The sequence below is a fragment of the Elephas maximus genome, chromosome 25, assembly GCF_024166365.1.
Source record: "Elephas maximus indicus isolate mEleMax1 chromosome 25, mEleMax1 primary haplotype, whole genome shotgun sequence".
Lineage (NCBI taxonomy): Eukaryota > Metazoa > Chordata > Mammalia > Proboscidea > Elephantidae > Elephas > Elephas maximus.
In genome coordinates, this window is record NC_064843.1 from 41565519 (window position 1) to 41583240 (window position 17722).

At 44.5% G+C, this 17722-nt stretch overlaps 1 protein-coding gene across 7 annotated transcripts in view; it reads left to right on the forward strand.

Moving 5' to 3' along the window:
* Positions 1 to 17722, forward strand: part of PTPRA (protein tyrosine phosphatase receptor type A) — a 146461-nt gene that overhangs the window by 116753 nt on the left and 11986 nt on the right. For all 7 annotated transcript variants that reach the window (XM_049869517.1, XM_049869514.1, XM_049869515.1 and 4 more), the window contains 11 exons: positions 2364 to 2454; positions 3551 to 3627; positions 6866 to 6902; positions 10659 to 10756; positions 11929 to 12048; positions 12775 to 12941; positions 13387 to 13522; positions 14257 to 14406; positions 15829 to 15922; positions 16242 to 16318; positions 16787 to 16921. In XM_049869517.1, coding sequence (XP_049725474.1) covers positions 2364 to 2454; positions 3551 to 3627; positions 6866 to 6902; positions 10659 to 10756; positions 11929 to 12048; positions 12775 to 12941; positions 13387 to 13522; positions 14257 to 14406; positions 15829 to 15922; positions 16242 to 16318; positions 16787 to 16921 — 1182 coding nt within the window. The remainder of the gene's footprint in view (positions 1 to 2363; positions 2455 to 3550; positions 3628 to 6865; positions 6903 to 10658; positions 10757 to 11928; positions 12049 to 12774; positions 12942 to 13386; positions 13523 to 14256; positions 14407 to 15828; positions 15923 to 16241; positions 16319 to 16786; positions 16922 to 17722) is intronic.

Genomic DNA, 17722 nt, shown 5'->3' on the forward strand with positions numbered 1-17722 from the left:
CTGCCCTGTACAAGGGAGGAAACCTGTGGAAATCTAGCCTCTATGGAGGAAGAGAATACAAACTGTGGAGGAATTAAGCAACCCCAGCCTTAAGTATAGTCTCTATTTCATGGGCAAGAGTCCAGCCCAGGAAACTCTCTTCTCCCCATTATGTCTTGACAGCATAGTGTCTGAGGGAATTGCCTCTCTTAGTAACATAACCTGCAGAACCTCCAGGGCTTTTACTTTGAAATGAAAATCTCTTCAGTAGGTCAGATGCTCAGAAAGACCTTGCCTGCCTTTATCTTAGGGTCTTTCACTTGAATTTCTCCTACCGCTGTCATGCTGGTTCCCAGGAAATATATTTGTTTCTTCCTTAAATCTCTTTCTTCCATTTGGACAAAATTGGTTCCATTTGATTGGTATTTCTGTTGTTTAATCATGTGTGTGTGTGTGTATTTTTTTTTTTTTAATCAAAGCCAGGAATCTGAGAGCCATCCTTTATTCCTATCTCTTTCTCTCTGCAATCCACCTTCCCTTCATTCCATCTCCAGATTTAGCAGTTTTAAGTCCAGAATGTATCTCAAATGCATCAGTTTCCTTGTGGCTTCACTGCCACCACCATCTTTCATGCTTCTGCTCCATGCTTCTATTTTTGCCTCCCTTCAGTCCAATTTCCACATAGCAGCCAGCGATTCTTTAGCATGTAAATTGGATCCCACTTAAAAAACCTTCAATGATTTCCTCATGCACTTAAAATAAACTTAAATTCAACTCCCTATTCAAGGACCTACATAGAAATGTATAATCTGATTTTACCAATCTCATCTCCTCCCACTTCCTCCTGCCATCCCTGCCAGCCGTGCTTTCTGCACCACGCCCTCTGTCTTTCAGTTCCCCACAAAAGCCAAGCCTTCTTCAACCACTGGATCATCACAGATACTGTTCCCTGTGCCTGGAATACTACTTTCCACACTTAGCCTTCCTCGTAGAGACCTACCCTTAATCTGAATTTAACCCCTTCAGATACTTTTTCTAATAGTATTCTGTACTTTCATTGCACTTACCATGGTGTGTCATTATATATGTATTTGTTTCATTTACTTAATGTCTGAGTTTCACCTACAAGTTTTTATCGTCCATGAGGGCAAGAACTGTGTGTTTGATTCACCACTGTTTGCACTGCACCTAGCCCAGTGCTTAGTAAGTACACAGTGTATATTTGTTGAAAGAATGAATGAAAAGTAATACTTGAACCATAATTACTCAGCAGTTCCCCTACTGCTAGATACTAAGGTTGCTTTCATTTTGGGGTCATTCTAAATGAGGATGAAGTGAATAATTTGAGCATAGAGATTTTTATTTCCTTAGGGTGAATTCTCAGAAGTGGAGTTGCTAGGTCAAAGGATGTGAATATTTGTAAGTGTCATGAAACATATTTCAAAGTCACTAATCAGAAAGCTTGTCTAGGTTGGAATTTAAAACTATTTCCCTTTTGCTTTCTTAGTTTTGAATATACAGAAAACATGTAAGAGGCAAATGGTTCAAATAATAAAGTTCAGCTTTCCACTCCCGTAAAAAATAATTCATGGAATGTTTATTCTGTATTAGGTGTGAGATTATCTCAGTAGCTCCTTATGTGGCAGATATTACTATCCCAGTTTTACAGATGAGGAAACTTGGTCCTGGAAGGTTAACGGATTTGCTTAAGTTTACGTGACCCAGACTATCTCACGTCAAACCCTTTATGCTTACCCACATACCCCCAGGCCCTAGCTAATGTACATTTGCTCCAAAACTGCTACATATTCAACATCACTTCATCCAAGTCCTGTGCTTCCTAACTGCTGCCTTCGTGTGAGTCCTCCCACCGCCACCAGCCCTTACCCCTTGCCACGTGATGCTAGAGGCTGGAGTGCCTTGCCCTTTTGTCAGCCCTGGAGAGAGGACCTAACTCAGCTGGCCATCCAGAACTCTCCTTTGTGCATCTCATGAGACATATCTCATCTTTACATAGAGGTTTGTGTGGGGATAAATGACCTGTTCCTTCATTTATATCCCTACTGCTGCTTACAGAGGTGGTATATTGTGGCCCAACATTATAACAGGACCCTAACCCCATAGTAATCATATAAAGAGCATGCTGTGCTTGGAGTAACGGGAAGGGCATCTTATCTCTGGGGGTTTTTGGTGTTTAAGGAGCTTGTCAGACTGTTTAGGGGACAGGTGCACTCACTGTGTTAGACTGTAAATATTTACCTGGGCCCATGGTCTTCCCCCCAAGGACAGGTAGAATTTGCTCTCTGGCCAGGGTTTAGTATATAAATCTGCATGTTGGTGTTTATCCCTGTTAATAACTCCTCTAATTTCTCTTAACCTTTCAGGCTCTTCCTGCTTGTCCTATCCAGGCCACCTGTGAGGCTGCCTCCAAGGAAGAAAACAAAGAAAAAAATCGATATGTAAACATCTTGCCTTGTGAGTATTTGTAGGGTTTCTTGGGATATAACCTGAAACTACATATATAGGCAGATTTTCTGAGGATGGAAAGAATATTGCCATTGGTCATAGGAGGCTTGGTAACAAGAGTGGTTTAAGTCTTTGGGCTGAAAGAGTCTGTTGCTCCCAGGGAGACCCAGGCGATCACAGCGTCAGTTGGGTGGTTGACCAGGTTTTTTGTGGTAGGCCTTAAGTTTCCAGGCGGCCAGGAAGAGATGTTTCACTAGGGCCAGACAGGGCAGGATTTATTGTTGTCATTGCTGTTGTGTTTTGGTAGTGCTCGTTGCAAAGAAATTCCAACAGAGCGTTCTCTTCATCACCATCTCCCCTGCCCAGAGTTAGCCACTGCTAATTAGTTAGCCATGAATCCATGGGGAACCAACTTGACAGCAATGGAGCGGGGGTCTTACTCAGTTATCTGTATCCTACTAGGCATTTTTCTAGGCCAGTGGTTTCCAGAGTGAGAAGTGCATAGTTGAGTTAGATGTGAGAGAAAAATGTTTGAACTTCTCTTTATATTTCTGGTTTTAATTCATCCTTTAAAAAATTTGGGGGGTTTTTTGGGTGCACAGTAGTACATGTGCATCTACAGCAGTGAGTTTTAATGGGTGCGTAATTAATCAATAAAATGCACATGTACTAGGTACCTGCTCAGATTTTTAATTAGTGGTGTGTGGAACCCAAGAAAATAAAAGACCGCTGTACTAGGCCTTTATAGATACTTCTGTGTATATGTATGTGTGGATGTGTGTGTGTAAATTTTCTATTACTTTTTAAAATGTAATCGATAATACTGTACGCATTGCTCTTTTTTGTCACTTAATATATATTGGAAACGGGTCTGTTATACACAGAAGTACTCACCTTCCTTTTTAAATACTGCTTAGTAGTCCATGTTGTGGATATATCTTACTTAACTAGCCACCTAATGATAGCGGAGGTGTTTCTGAATTTTTGCTTTTTTAAATAGTGTCTCTGTACGTAGGCACAGATGTCTCAACTGGCCTGACTGTATCAGGAGTAGTGAAAAATAAGATTGGATTTTATTGAAATATTAATTGTTGGTTTTTTCTAGATGACCACTCTAGAGTGCACCTGACACCAGTTGAAGGGGTTCCGGATTCCGATTATATCAATGCTTCATTCATCAACGTAAGGAACTCGAGCTTTTCTTGTTATTTCCTTGAATGACATTGGCTGCCATCTGCAAGCTTCTTCAAATTAGGAGAGAGATTTTTCATTTTCAGTTTTCCCTGAGGGGTTTCATTTTTTTAATGGACTGAAAAAAAAAGTTATTTTTGTAAAGATAATCAAATAGTTTAAAATATATTCTTATGTGTACCATGCCATCGTTCCCAGAGGTTCCCCATCAGAATTTAAATTTGCGTTTTCTTTTAAGAGTCAGTGAATTCTTTATTGAGCTTATTCAGATAACTTAAGAACAAAAATAAGAATTGAGACTAGTGTAGGTTTAGAATAGCTTCTGGAATCGATAAGAAAGGATAGTGAAAAGGGAAAACAAAAGGCGTGTGCAGCTGCACCCAGGGCCTAGCTAAGGTGGGAGATCATCAGTGTATAGGAGCCTCAGCTGTGCCATTTTCTGCAGCTGTACCCTCGGATTGGTGATTGTAGAGAGCTTGTGATAATCAGACAAAGGGGGCTAAGGAAATCTCAGTTGCTGTTTCGAGTAGACAGCCAAAGTTTTCGGGTTCAGTAGAGAAAGGAAGTGATGTTAGGAGTGAACTAATATACTGGGAAAAGGTGATGGGATCAAGGGATGGTGCCCAAAAGAAGGTAAGAGCATGGTCAGAATAAGAAAAGGAGAAAGATGGAAGAATAGGAGGCTGTAGCCAAAAAATAGGCTATCAGATGGACTTACAGAAATGGAGCAGTCAGATATTGTCACCTGTGTGGATTTGCTCAAGTTCCTGTATACATGTTTAACTGTGATGGTTGCATGTTCGTAGTTGGGAGGAAAGGAACCCTAATTAGAGAAATGATTGATGTGGTAGATAAGGAGAATGAAGAAAGGCTGCGAATGAGCTAGGGTTTCTAGGACTCACATGAAGGTTTATGATGAAGAGGTTGGAAGGAATGGGTTGAGTTTAATATTATGTAGAAGAGTACAGTAATATTGGTTACCAACTGCAAGTAAGAGAATACTCAACTAAAAGTTGTCTAGTCAGGAACATTTATTCATCTCATATAATGTGAAGGCAGATTTCAACCAGTTCTAGGGTTGGCTAATTCCATGGTTCAGTGACATCATTAAGAACCAGGTGTTGAAGAAAGACTGTCAGGAATAGGAGGAGGATGGGGAATGTGTGGTTAATTGCCTCCATGAACAACTGCCTCATTTGCCATGAGACAGAAGAATTGGTTGGTGCCCAGCTACCATTACTGAAGATTTTGATCAAACATTCCATTAAGGGGGAAAATCAGAACTGAATTTCAAATTCTCATAGACCCTCAACTTTCTGGAGCCGTGGAGGGTGGATGAACCCTAGAAACTATTGCCCTGAGGTAATCTTTAAATCTTAAACCAAAAATAATCCCCTGAAGTTATCTTAAAACCAAACAGTAATTTAGCTTAACTAGTAAGGGTCTGCCTTGAGCATTATGCTCTTTTAAGAACTATCTATATAGGATCAGGTTGACAACAACAACTTGAAAGATAGGAACGTTAGGGGCCAGTGAGTTTATGTAAATAAGGGAGGAACAACTCAGAAAAGGAGGGTGAGAATGATTGCACAGCTCAAAGAATATAATTGATGTCACTGAATTTTTAGTACATACAGAAACTGTTGAATTGGTGTATGTTTTCCTGTGTATATTCTCAACAACAATAACAAAATTAATTCAGGGGAAAAAAAAAAAGAACCCAGGGGCTTCCATCTTTCTACTTGGATATCCTCAGCCTGTTGGCAATGTCTCACAAGATGGCCCTTGTTTCTTACTACTGGTAGGAAAATGTAGCTAGCACCTCGAGCCAACAGGGATTCAGCTTTTAGAATCCAAAAACATCTTAGAAACCAGGGACCCACGTTTTGTCTTTCTCTTGAACATAACACAAGGAACATCAGTGAGTTTTGCCTCATTCTAGTTACACCTCATTGTTTAAGCAATACCACCATATCCCTATATAGGCATGCTTTCATAGGATGCATAGCACACACTCCTGGTAAAGATGGGGCAGAAAACACCTTGGAGCTGGGTCTTCTTACTGTGCTTTTAAGCTATTCATGGCCCATAGGCTCCAATAAAGAACTTAGCAGTGACTTCTCTTGAAGCAGATGCGTGCTTAACGTACTCAGAGAGCTCCTCTATTTTAATTGTAAGTTTATACTATAAATAAAATTCAGGATCCTAAATTAAGACTTTCTCAATTTTTATCTTTTGATGATTAAGAATATTTACTAAAACTTCCTCTTCTCAGTAAAAATTGTAACAAGTTTCCTGTTGCTGACTCTGTGTCCATCTCTGAGGTGTATAGCTTTTGTTAGGAAGCAACCCTGCCCTGCCCGTGTTTGAACTGGAGTGAGAAGTGACTTTTCAGATTTTGTCCTCCTCCTTTATTTTGCCATTGCTTAGCAGACTGTATTTCTTACTGTCACCTTAGCATGACGTGGTGTTCCACTCATGAGACAGCCTTCCTTGTTGGCCACCTCATTGCTTCTAAGAGGAGCAAAAGATGATTCACAACCCTTAAATGATTTCTCACCCACCTAGAACTTCTCATGTGAATACCACATTTAAACTGTGGTTGAAAAGATATACCACTAAAACCATAAAGACTGAAAAAGAAAACTACCTGCCCATTGACATTTTTCAGAGGTTGCTTCTTTGATATAATGGCATCCCAGGCTCCTTTGCTTCTTGTCTCCCACTGTCTGTAATGGAGAACCCTGCTGTCAAACGCTGAAGCGGCCTCACCATACCCACAAGCTACTTGCCAAAAGTTAGTGCACTGGGCAAAGCATCCTCAAGGAAATAACCGTTTTTCCTTCCTAGTGCGGGCCGAGCTGCATCCCTACAACTATCACATACGCTTTTGCCTTGGAAGACTCTTATCCATCAATACTAAAACCTACCTTGTCCTCTGCTGATAAAGCTTCAGAAACATGGTCTAGCCTAGGACTTGGTATTTGGATATTGTTATACCAGTATTTATGAATAATTCTCTTTGAGAAGACCACTTAGCCCATCTGAGTTTTGCAATCCTTGGTTCCTGCTATCTAAGCTCATCCTTTGGGAATTCTAGAATGGAAATTCTTGTTAGTTGCCTGGACCTTTTCACAAGGGAGGCTTTGTTAACTGGAGGGGAGTCAGATTCCAGAATTTCATTTCTATCCATTTTTTATTTCACTTTCTTTTTCTCCCCACTTCCCAGGGCTACCAAGAAAAGAACAAATTCATTGCTGCACAAGGTAAAGTAATGACTGCTTTTTACTCGTGGGCTTAACCATGAACCCTTTTGGGTTTAAGTTTTTTCTTCTCCCAGATGCTAAATAGATTAATCAGAATGCCATAACTTTTCATAATTATTACTGCCTGAAAGAAATATAATCTGCCTTCCAGGTTTACAAAGAAGGGCTTTCATCTTGATGTCTTAGTATCCAGGGGTTCTATAAAAGAAGACCTCTTGTTTACATGTATTTAAAAAAGGCTACACACACACATGTATAACCACAGTCTAATGAGGCCTTCTGTCCTTGAGGCCAATCTCGGTTCTAGCCAGGCTGCTCAGAGTTCAGAGACTCAGCCATCTCACAGGGTCCTGGCCGGTTCTTCTTCTCCCCCAGCTCATGGGCTTGAGTGCCACAATTATTTGCAGATAGGTGGTCTAGGAACCCTCAAAGACTCAGTACCTGTACATGCTCTGCCCACATTTCACCTGCTCTTCTGACTAGTGTCTCCACCCTTAGGATCCTTGCAAAAATATCTTTGAGTTTATTTATTGACCACCTATTATGTGCCAGGCACTGGCCTAGGTGCTCGGGATTTGTAGGGAAACAAAACAGGATATGGTCCTTGCCTTTTTAGAGCCTTTAGTTGGTAGGGGACAGTTTATAACAAATATAGCCATCTTCCAGGACCCAGTTCAGATACCACCTCCTCATAACACCCATTCTTTTTTCCATGGATGCAATGAATTAATATATGGATATGTTTTATATGTTGCTACTTTTTGTGTGCCATCGAGTCGATTCCAACTCATAGGGACCCTATATGATGGAATAGAACTGACCCATAGGGTTTCCTAGGCTAGGCTGTACTCTTCACTGGAGCAGATCACCAGGTTTTTTATCTTGTGGAACTGCTGATCGGTCTTCAGTTAGCTGCTGGGCACATAACTATTGTGCCACCAGGGCTCCTTATATTTTCTGTGTTTATTGAATTTTTCAATTTTCTTCTCCCTGTATGGCCTCAGATTTCCTTTTTAATGTTGACTTTGATTTCTCTGCCTTTTTATTGAAGGCTTCCTAAAACATCTAGAAATCCTTGACCTTCTATTCACATTAAAGTGTTAATACTGTAGCACTTCACAAGAGCCTTATAACAACATAGGTCCATTTCCCCCTTCCTCCTGTCTTTTATTCTGTAGTCTTCATATATATTACATATACATATAGCATAAACCTCACAATACAATGGTACAATTTTTGTTTTAAACCATCTTATATATATACTTTTTTTTTTTTTAAAGAAATTAGGGGGGGAAAATCGTATATTTACCATTTTTGGTGTTCTTCATTACTTTTTGATGACCTGAGTTTCCATCTGTTTTTTCCCTTCTTCCCGAGACCTTCCTCTAGCATTTCTTATAATGCAGATCTGCTGGCAACAAATTCTCTTAGTTTTGTTTTATTTAAAATGCTATTTTACCTTCATTCTTGAATATTTTTGCTGAATATTGAATTATAGGGTGACAGTTCTTGTTTTTTCTGAGTATTTTAAAGATTTTCCAATCTTCTGGCCTTCATTTTTTTCTTAGAGAAGTCAACAGTCATTAGAATCATTGTTCCTCTGTACATAATGTTGGCTTTCTCTAGCCACTTTGAGATTTTATCTTTATTTTTTATTTTCAGCAGTTTCATTATGATGTTCCTCATACCTAGATATGGTTTTGTTTGTATTTGTACTGCTTAGGGTTCAGTGAGCTTCTTGATACTGTAAATTTAGATCATTTACCAAATTTGAGGAAATTTTGGCCACTGTTTCTTCAAATATTTTTTTTGCTCAATCTCTTTTCTCATTCTGAAGCTCCAGTTACATGTATGTTATACCTTTTGATAGGTCTCACAGGTCCTTGGAGCTCTGTTCACTTTCTTTTTTTTCTTCCTTTCTGTTCCAGGGTGCAGTTATTGGAAACAGTTTGATCCTTTCGAGGGTTTGCTTTTAAGCTTTGTTGGGTGAAATGAGAGCAGGCTTTAATCTAGAGCTAATTCTGCTCCACTGCTCAGCCAGTACCTTTCTGAGTATTCTACCTGATACCCAATGAATTACAAGGTTTTTCTACTCTGGCTGATGGGAAAATGAACTATTCCCAGCCTTCTGTGAACCCTAGAGATTCCTGCCCCTGCTTTATTTGGGTGTTTCCCCCGTGGCTTCAGACAGTTTCATCACAGGCAAGCTCTAATCAGAACTCAGTTGAAGGTTCAAGGAGAACCCTCTGCAGATCTCCAGAGCACTCTCATTATGCACCTTTTTCTTCTCCATTACTCTACCCTGCCAACTTTGCCACCTTGGTCTCCCCTGACACCCAACTTTGTCTCTTCAACTTAGAGAGACTACCAGGCTCCATCTGGGTTCCCCCTCTTTGTACCACAGCCTGAAAACTCTTCCTAGACAATGAGCTGGGATAATCATAGGTCTCACCTCATTCATTTCCCTTCTCTCAGGGGTCACTCTCCTACACTGCCTGGTGTCTCATGTCGTGAAAACCATCGTTTCATACATCTGGTCCAGTTTTTTAGTTGTTTCAGGCAAGACGGTAAATCCGATCCCTGTTATTCCATCATGCCTGGAAGCAGAAGTCTTAACCCTGGTTTCTCATTCAGGTTGTCATTTGTAATACCTCTTATTTCTGGACACCACTTACCTGGATGTCCCACCTGCCCTTCAAGCTCCCCATGTCTAACACTGAACTCGTTGTCTTCCTGGTTCTTCCCCCATCCTGTGTTTCTGATAATAGTGTTGCCATTTTCCCTAGCACTTAGGTGAAAAATGTTAGTCACCTTGAACGTCTTTTTACTTTCTCACCTATAATAGATGCCAAGTCTTGACAGTTCACGTCAGTATTCTCACTGCTTCACCCTTATTCATGCTCTCACAGCCCTGATGTTCTTTGGCTCTCTTCCTGTTTATCTCTTCCAGCCCCAGTCCATCCTTACACACTGCTGCTAGATTCATCTTTTCCATGGAAATTCCATTTCCATTTGAGATTCAGGCCCTTTAATCTGATCCCAGCGTACTACATTTTCGATCTGCCTCCCAGCCTTCCTCATCATGCCCCTGTGCTCCAGATATGTCTGAATGCTCAAAGCCTTCCTGACTTCAGGGTCACATTTATATGCCCTTTCTTCTTTAGAGCCTTCCCTCATTCCTTACTCCTTTTCCTCTCAGGCTCAACTAAATAACAACTTTGTTTACTGATCTCAGGAGCAAAGGTTTTATAATCTTCTTGTGGTACAAATCATAATCTAGCTTCTGTAACAGTTTTGATCACCATGTCTCATTTCCTGGGTTATTAGACAAGCCAGGGTTTGAATTTCAGCCTGAGCAAGTTACCAACCTCTCTGGAGCTGATGACACTTGCCTTAGAGCATAGTGGGAAGGATTAACGAGAAATAGAGCACTTGGTTCCCTGTCTGGCCCGTAGTATACAAATTCAGCCAACAGTCATGATTTCTAATCCTCAGCTATAATTTCTTTGGGAAACATTGTTCACGTTCTGTCTGTATTTTGACAACCTCCAACCCCGAATCCTAGTGAAGCGCCTGGACGTACATGGAGGACGCACGGGCGGGTGGATGGATAGGTGGATTGGTTATTTAGCTGGAGACATACAGGCACAGGCTTGCAAAAGTCAGCAGTGAGTGTTGCCAGTTTCCCAGCATCTTTCTCCCCCTTGGTGTGGGTTCTTTTATAATACCTATCATTTTTGCTATTGGCTACTTCAGGACCAAAAGAAGAAACAGTGAATGATTTCTGGAGGATGATCTGGGAACAAAACACAGCCACTATCGTCATGGTGACCAATCTGAAGGAGAGAAAAGAGGTAAGTGGAGAGATTAGACAGAAGGCCCTCGTGCAGGCATGAGCAGCAGAGGCTGGAGTTCTCAGTTGAAGTCTGGGCTAATCTACCCTGTGTGGCTACTGAGCCAGTAATTCAGCCAGAAAGAACCCAGACTGATGTGCCTCCCAGACTTTGCTATGGCCTGGAAGCCTGGAACAAGCCTCGGGGGTGTCCCAAGGGCACGCTTCCTGGTCTCATAGTCAAACAACTCACATTGTTCCAAAACAACCTGGAAGAAAAGAATTGGGCCACTACTCAGGGAAAACCCACAGAACTTTTCTCCCCTGACTTCTCTAGCCCTCCTTCCCCTGGTTTCCTGCCTTCCCTCCTGAGGCACGTAGTATGTCCAGGAGTCACCAAGAGCTGTATGAACCGAGATCCTGCAGGGTGCAAGAGAATCCGAGACCCTGGCTGGATGGCACAGACAGCCTTCTGACTGGGTCTTTTCCTTTTGTGGCTGCCAAGCTCAAGCCCAGCCTGGCCAGCTCCATCACTGGGCTATAGCCAGCACCAGTCGTGGGTTCTACATCAAGCTCTAGAGAGGAACTTCCTGTCAAGATAGTACCTTGAGTCACCTTGATCCCCACCCTGTGGTGTTGGGTGTTGGTCAGCAGCCCCTCAATGCCTGAGAGAGATACTTCTAGGCCTGGCCTTTAGGTTAGTTTCCTCCACCCAGGCCTCTGGCCGTTGGCGGCTGTGCAGGCCAGATTCCAGGCAAAGGAGAAGGCCTCAGGCCACTTGTGGCAGGTTTACAGTATGCACCCTGTTTACAGTTCCACTCTGGGGGTCCTCTTATGGCAGGCTACTGTATCCAGGAGTCCAGATAGACTTGCTCCTACAGCATGACCTGGGACATTGTGGAAGTGCAGGTTTTGTAGGCAAAAATGACTTCATACTTGCCTTGCACTGAAGGGGTAAATAGCAGGAAGTCTGGGGCTGTGATTTGTGTCAGTGAAGAGATTATGCTAAACAGGATGAAAAACTTCAGAAAAGGACAATTAGAATAAACAAATGTGCAGCTGACTGAGGTGAGTGAGAGGAGAGGCCATGGGGCTTTCTGAAGATAGTCTGGGCTGTTGTGGTCTTTCCTTTCAGGCCCTTTGCCTCTGCTGGGGCAGGAGGTCTGAGGTCAGGGGATGCTTGTTTCTTTCCAGTGTAAGTGTGCCCAGTACTGGCCAGACCAAGGCTGCTGGACCTATGGGAATATCCGTGTGTCAGTGGAGGATGTGACTGTCCTGGTAGACTACACAGTCCGGAAGTTCTGCATTCAGCAGGTACTGTCTGCTACCTCCTTTCTCAGTCCTCATTTAGGGAACAGGCTGGGATCTCCCCTCTGTCACTCAGGATGCTCAGAAATCGCCAGATGTGCGGTGTGTTTGGATTCTGAAACCAGACATCTGGGCTCCTAGGGCACTTCTTTGTCAAAGCTAAGGATGTAGTATTTTCATGACTGAGATGGAATTTGATCATCTTAGATGAGAACCGAGCGATGTGGAAAGGGGGCATCAGGTGGTATACTCTTCTGGGTACTTGGCTCACCTCCTTTCTTACTCCAAAGACTCCTGACATGAGGCCGTGGCGGGCCCTGCTCCTGGCCCTCCAGAGTGACCCTGAAGGCATGAGCAAAGGCCCCCTTCAGCTGAGGGGCAGCCTGGTCTGAAGAAGGGCTTACGAAGAGTCAGAAGACCTGTGTTTTAGTTCTGACATCACCACTTACTAGTTCTGGGACCTTGGCCAGGTCATTTAACTTCTCTGAGTCTCACTTGCCACATCTATAGGCTCAGAATAATAATAGCAGCCCTGCCTAACTGAAGGGTTAGTAGAAAAGTCTTTGTCCATGGTTAAAGGTCTTTGGATGCAAAGTAGTTTATCGTCACTCTCACTTCTTCATTGTCGCTGACAACTACAGCTGGCCCTGGCCCCAGAGCCTCACCATCCCTCCCCTGATGCTGCCATCCCACGGTATCAGGACCAACACACAGGATCTCCTCCCTCCACAGGTGGGCGACGTGACCAACAGAAAGCCACAGCGCCTCATCACTCAGTTCCACTTTACCAGCTGGCCAGACTTCGGGGTGCCTTTCACCCCAATCGGCATGCTCAAGTTTCTCAAGAAGGTGAAGACCTGTAACCCTCAGTATGCAGGGGCCATCGTGGTCCACTGCAGGTCAGTGTGGCCTGACCCTCTGCTCCCCACTCATACCACATTCTGCCCCATGGCCAGAACAGGGGAACAGCATAGGGCCCTGGCTAAGGAGAGTGGCACAGAGCGTATGAGCTATTGGGCCCCCAGGGAAGCAGCCAGAGAGACTGTTTAAGCCCTGGTGCAGGGTGGAGAGTATAACATGAGGCAGTGAGGCAGGACAGTCCTCCGAGATTGTGCTGGCCTTTTATACCTTCTAAGGGTCACAGTTCCTGGTTCCTGATAGCTAGAGGTAAGGAGTTCAGGACGCAGTGGCCATGTCAACCCCAAGAGAGTCCCACCCAACTTCTTGTTCAGAAATAGAATTTAGAGGCCTGAAAAAAGAGCCCCAGCCTGTGCTGCCACCTCCCTGTATGTCCTCATAAGGCCTTCTGGCCATCCCGCTAACATCCCTGCTCTCTGGCTGCAGTGCGGGTGTCGGGCGCACGGGTACCTTTGTCGTCATTGATGCCATGCTGGACATGATGCACACAGAGAGGAAAGTGGACGTGTATGGCTTTGTGAGCCGGATCCGAGCGCAGCGGTGCCAGATGGTGCAGACAGATGTGAGTGCTGTGCGGGTGAGGTGAGGGTGGAGGTATTCTAGGCCCAAAACATCTGCCCACCTCATGGATTCACTCCACCCCACAGGTTATTGTAAATTATCATCAGATAGTGTAATGAAGGGCCCCTGCAAATTCTGTATTAAAAGAAACTTGAGTCACAGAGGTTGTAGCTTCATGCCTGGGGAGTCAGGAAAACTGGTGTCATTTTCACTAGACTTTAAGGATGAAAGACAGTTCCTGAGGGGAGCGGGCATGTCAGGCAGCAGAGAGAGCTAGTGCCACAGAGCTGTGACAGCTTGGCCACGTCTGGGAGCAGTAGTAGGATTGGCTCTGTGGTTAGGGTATGGGCTTCAAAGGCACAGCCCTGGGAGGCAAGGCTGGCAGTAGGCTAGGGCCAGACTGTCACAGGGTTTGTGTTTCTCCGGTTTCTGACAGCCCCCTCAAACTATTGAATCTGCGCTCTCGGAATGAGCAGGAGTTGGGTTTGTCCTGCTCTCCAGGCTTCTGGCACCTGCAAGCCAGACTAGGACCCTCTCTCCTAAGCTAAACACCCCCAGAGAGACTCGTGCATTTCAAGTCCTGCTTCACTAAATTGGGACAAGATTGAATCCTTTTATCTCTGCTAGAATCAAAGGAAAAGTGGGCTGGAGTGATGTCAAGGGTAGGAGGGGGTGATCTGGCATCACAAGGCCGTGATGGGTGTGGTGGGAGCTCGGGCATCATCCCCATTGCAGATGCAGTACGTCTTCATCTACCAAGCCCTTCTGGAACATTATCTCTATGGGGATACAGAACTGGAAGTGACCTCTCTAGACACCCACCTGCAGAAAATTTACAACAGAATTCCGGGGACCAGCAACAATGGATTAGAGGAGGAGTTTAAGGTGAGTTGGAACTGGACCAAGGTGCCCTGGTGACACAGTGGTTAAAGCACTTGGCTGCTAACCGATAGGTCGGCAGTTCAAACCCACTAGCCACTCTGCTGGAGAGGGATACAGCAGTCCACTACCATAAAGATTATAGCCTTGGAAACCCTATGGGCCGTACTACCCTGTCCTATAGGGTTGCCGTGAGTCTGAAATCGATTCGATGGCAGTGGGTTTTGGTTTGAGTTTCAGTCTTTGAGACTGAAAGATCCATGCAGTCTGGGGATTATGGGATGTTTGGCTCCTTGTGCATTTACCCACAAATGGTGAATCCCCTTGAGAGGCGAGGTGGTTAAGGAGAGGGTCTCTTTACTCATACCCTAGTTATCCTCAGGCCTCCTTGCAGTTAGAATCATTTGAGTTGTGTTATTTAAAAGGAAAAAAAAAAAAGGCAATGGCATTTTTTTTTTAAGCCCTCAGGTGATGATAACAAACAGCAAAAGTTAAGAACCACTGTCCTGGGATCTTGAATGGTCATACCTGTGTGTTTACTTCTCTCTATGCCAGGCTTCTGGCAAGCTTTTTCTGTAAAGGGCCAGAGAGTAAATGTTTTAGATTTTGCAGGCCAAAAGGTGTCTGTCACAACTACAAAAGCAGCCATAGACAATATGTAAACAAATGAGCATGACTGTGTGCCAGTAGAATTTTACTTACAGGCAGCAGGCCGGGTTTGGCCAGCAGATGGCTGATCCCTGCTCTATGATAATATACAATGGTTTTCAACATACCTAAGGAATATGTCACACACTCACCAACAAGAGTGCTCCCAGAACCAGTCTATTCTGGGTTGAGGTGGGGAGGACCAGTTTCCTTAGGACAGTCCTTCTCCAGCTATGATGTGCACATGAATTTCCTTGGGATCCTGTTAAAATGCAGGTTCTAATTTAGTAGGCCTGGAGTAGGACCTGAGACTCTGCAGTTCTAATAACATGAAGCAGTGCTGCTGCCTTGCAAGCTATGCTTTGAGAAGCAAGAATCAAGAAGGAACTGCAAATCGGAGAAAGGGAAGATGTACATTTGAATAAGTTTTTCTAAAGAGTCAGCAGGAAGGGAGGGAGGCAAGATGGGCACACTCCCTCCTACTATGCTGGGATCCTTGCCCCAGGATCATAAAGTCACAGGCAAAGAGAATACCAGAAGGGTTCAAAGACGCCAGGAAGGTAGTGCTGCCCGGACACTGTCTTTGCTTGTTCACTGAGCTTAGAGATAGGAGAAGTAATGTTCCAACAAGAACACATGGAGGTGGAGATCAGGGCTCTGGTGAGAAGAGCAGCATGTGGCCAGAGTGGCCTGGAGATCGGGCCCAGTGACAGGCATAACCTTGTCAAGTTTAGTTACTGGGAATTAGTAATGATGTTTCTCTTCCTCTTCCCAATTCAGAAATTAACATCCATCAAAATCCAGAATGACAAGATGCGGACTGGAAACCTCCCAGCCAACATGAAGAAGAACCGAGTTTTACAGATCATTCCCTGTAAGAGCCCTCTCTCCATCCCAAAGCCCCATCCCCCGATTCCCCCCACCTCTTCCCCTTCTCAGGTGCTAGTTAATGATCATCCTGCTTGGAGACAAGAATTAGGACATTGCCACTTGTTGCTCCCAGTTCTTTAGTGGTTTCTGAAAATAAAAGCATAAAGGCCAAAGGGCTTTTTTACCTCCTAGGGTAAGAACAAACATGTCCTTGCACAGCTGGGATATTACCTGCTCAGGGCCCAGGGTGGAGAAGTAAAGATAGGAGGAGAGGGAGAGGATAAATGATTCTGGGGAGCCACAAGCTGCTGTCCTTCTTGCAGATGAATTCAACAGAGTGATCATTCCAGTAAAGAGGGGTGAGGAGAACACAGACTATGTGAATGCATCGTTCATTGATGTAAGTGGTGGGTGTGTCCCCTGAACTCCCAACACAGCGGGAGATTCAGCTGGCTTGCACCCCCGCCCTCACATACCTGCTTGGAGGGATTGTCCTTGAGTCAGTCAATACAGAGGTGATGCCCACCCACCCACCTGCCCTGCACGAAAGAAACAGGGCATGTGCCAGAGTGATACCTGGAGGAGAAAGTTTATGACACAAACCACAGCCAAAGAAGCTGACCTCTGATTTCCCACTCCTGCTCTCTGCGTCCTAGCTCCACCACCCTTCCCTAGCAGTTGATCTGTGCCCCTCGTAGAAAGAGACCTGCGTGTTGACAGTGATGTGGTCCTTGGCCAGAGAGGAACACTGCCTGAAATGAGTTTGCCTCTAAGCAGCTCCCATCCCTTCCCAGTGGCCTCTCTCCCTGACTCCCAGACAGCTCTGTCTTCACTAACCCCTCCCCTGCAATTGGCCTGGCCTGTATAGGGCTACCGGCAGAAGGACTCCTACATCGCCAGTCAGGGCCCTCTTCTCCACACAATTGAGGACTTCTGGCGGATGATCTGGGAGTGGAAATCCTGCTCCATCGTGATGCTCACAGAACTGGAGGAGAGAGGCCAGGTGAGTTCAGAAAGGCCCTGGTGCTGTGGGAGACAGGCAGCGGGGAAAAGTGGTGGGGTGGGGGTTGGCAGGGATGTATGGACTTTTTTGCTGACCTAAACTGTCCAAAGAACTGTATCTAGGCAGAGTGTCTGAACAATCAGCAGGTTCTCCCAGGACTGGGAAAGCAATAAAGGTCTGAGCTTCCATTTGATTCCCAGGCACTCACACTCTCATATTTTGTTTTTCCTGAATACAGCCCTTCTCCCCATCCCCTGGCCCCCAGCCTAGTCTTTATGCACAGCCGCTCCTCCCCACCTCCCCAGGCAGGCCAGAGCTAGAGAGATAAGGAGTCAGAGCCAGACCAAGGCTCTGAAGTGGAACCCATGTGAGTGTTCCTAGGAAGGGGCTGCCTTTCGAGCCAGAGAAATGAACTAGAGGACTTCTGGGAAGATGGGTTGCCTCTTGGCAGAGTACGCAAAGGAAAACAATAGAAATTTGAGAAATAACAAAAATAAGAAACATTTAGTAACAACAAACAAATCTTTTAAAGAAGAAAGCTTTCAAATCAATTAAAAAGTAGAAGGGCATTAGAGGCCCCTTGGGTCAACTCCCACTCAGTATAGGAAATCTCTTAACACTACTCCTGAGTCACAATCAGACAGCCTCTGCTGAGCGCTTTCAGTCTCACAGAACTCTGCGTTACAGCGCGGCCCAGTCATGTTCAGTCAGTACTTATTTTAAAAGCTCTTTCTATTGAGGTTGTACATTGTGGTGAATGGGTGGGTCACTATGCCTAGAGTATGACCTAACAGGGATCAG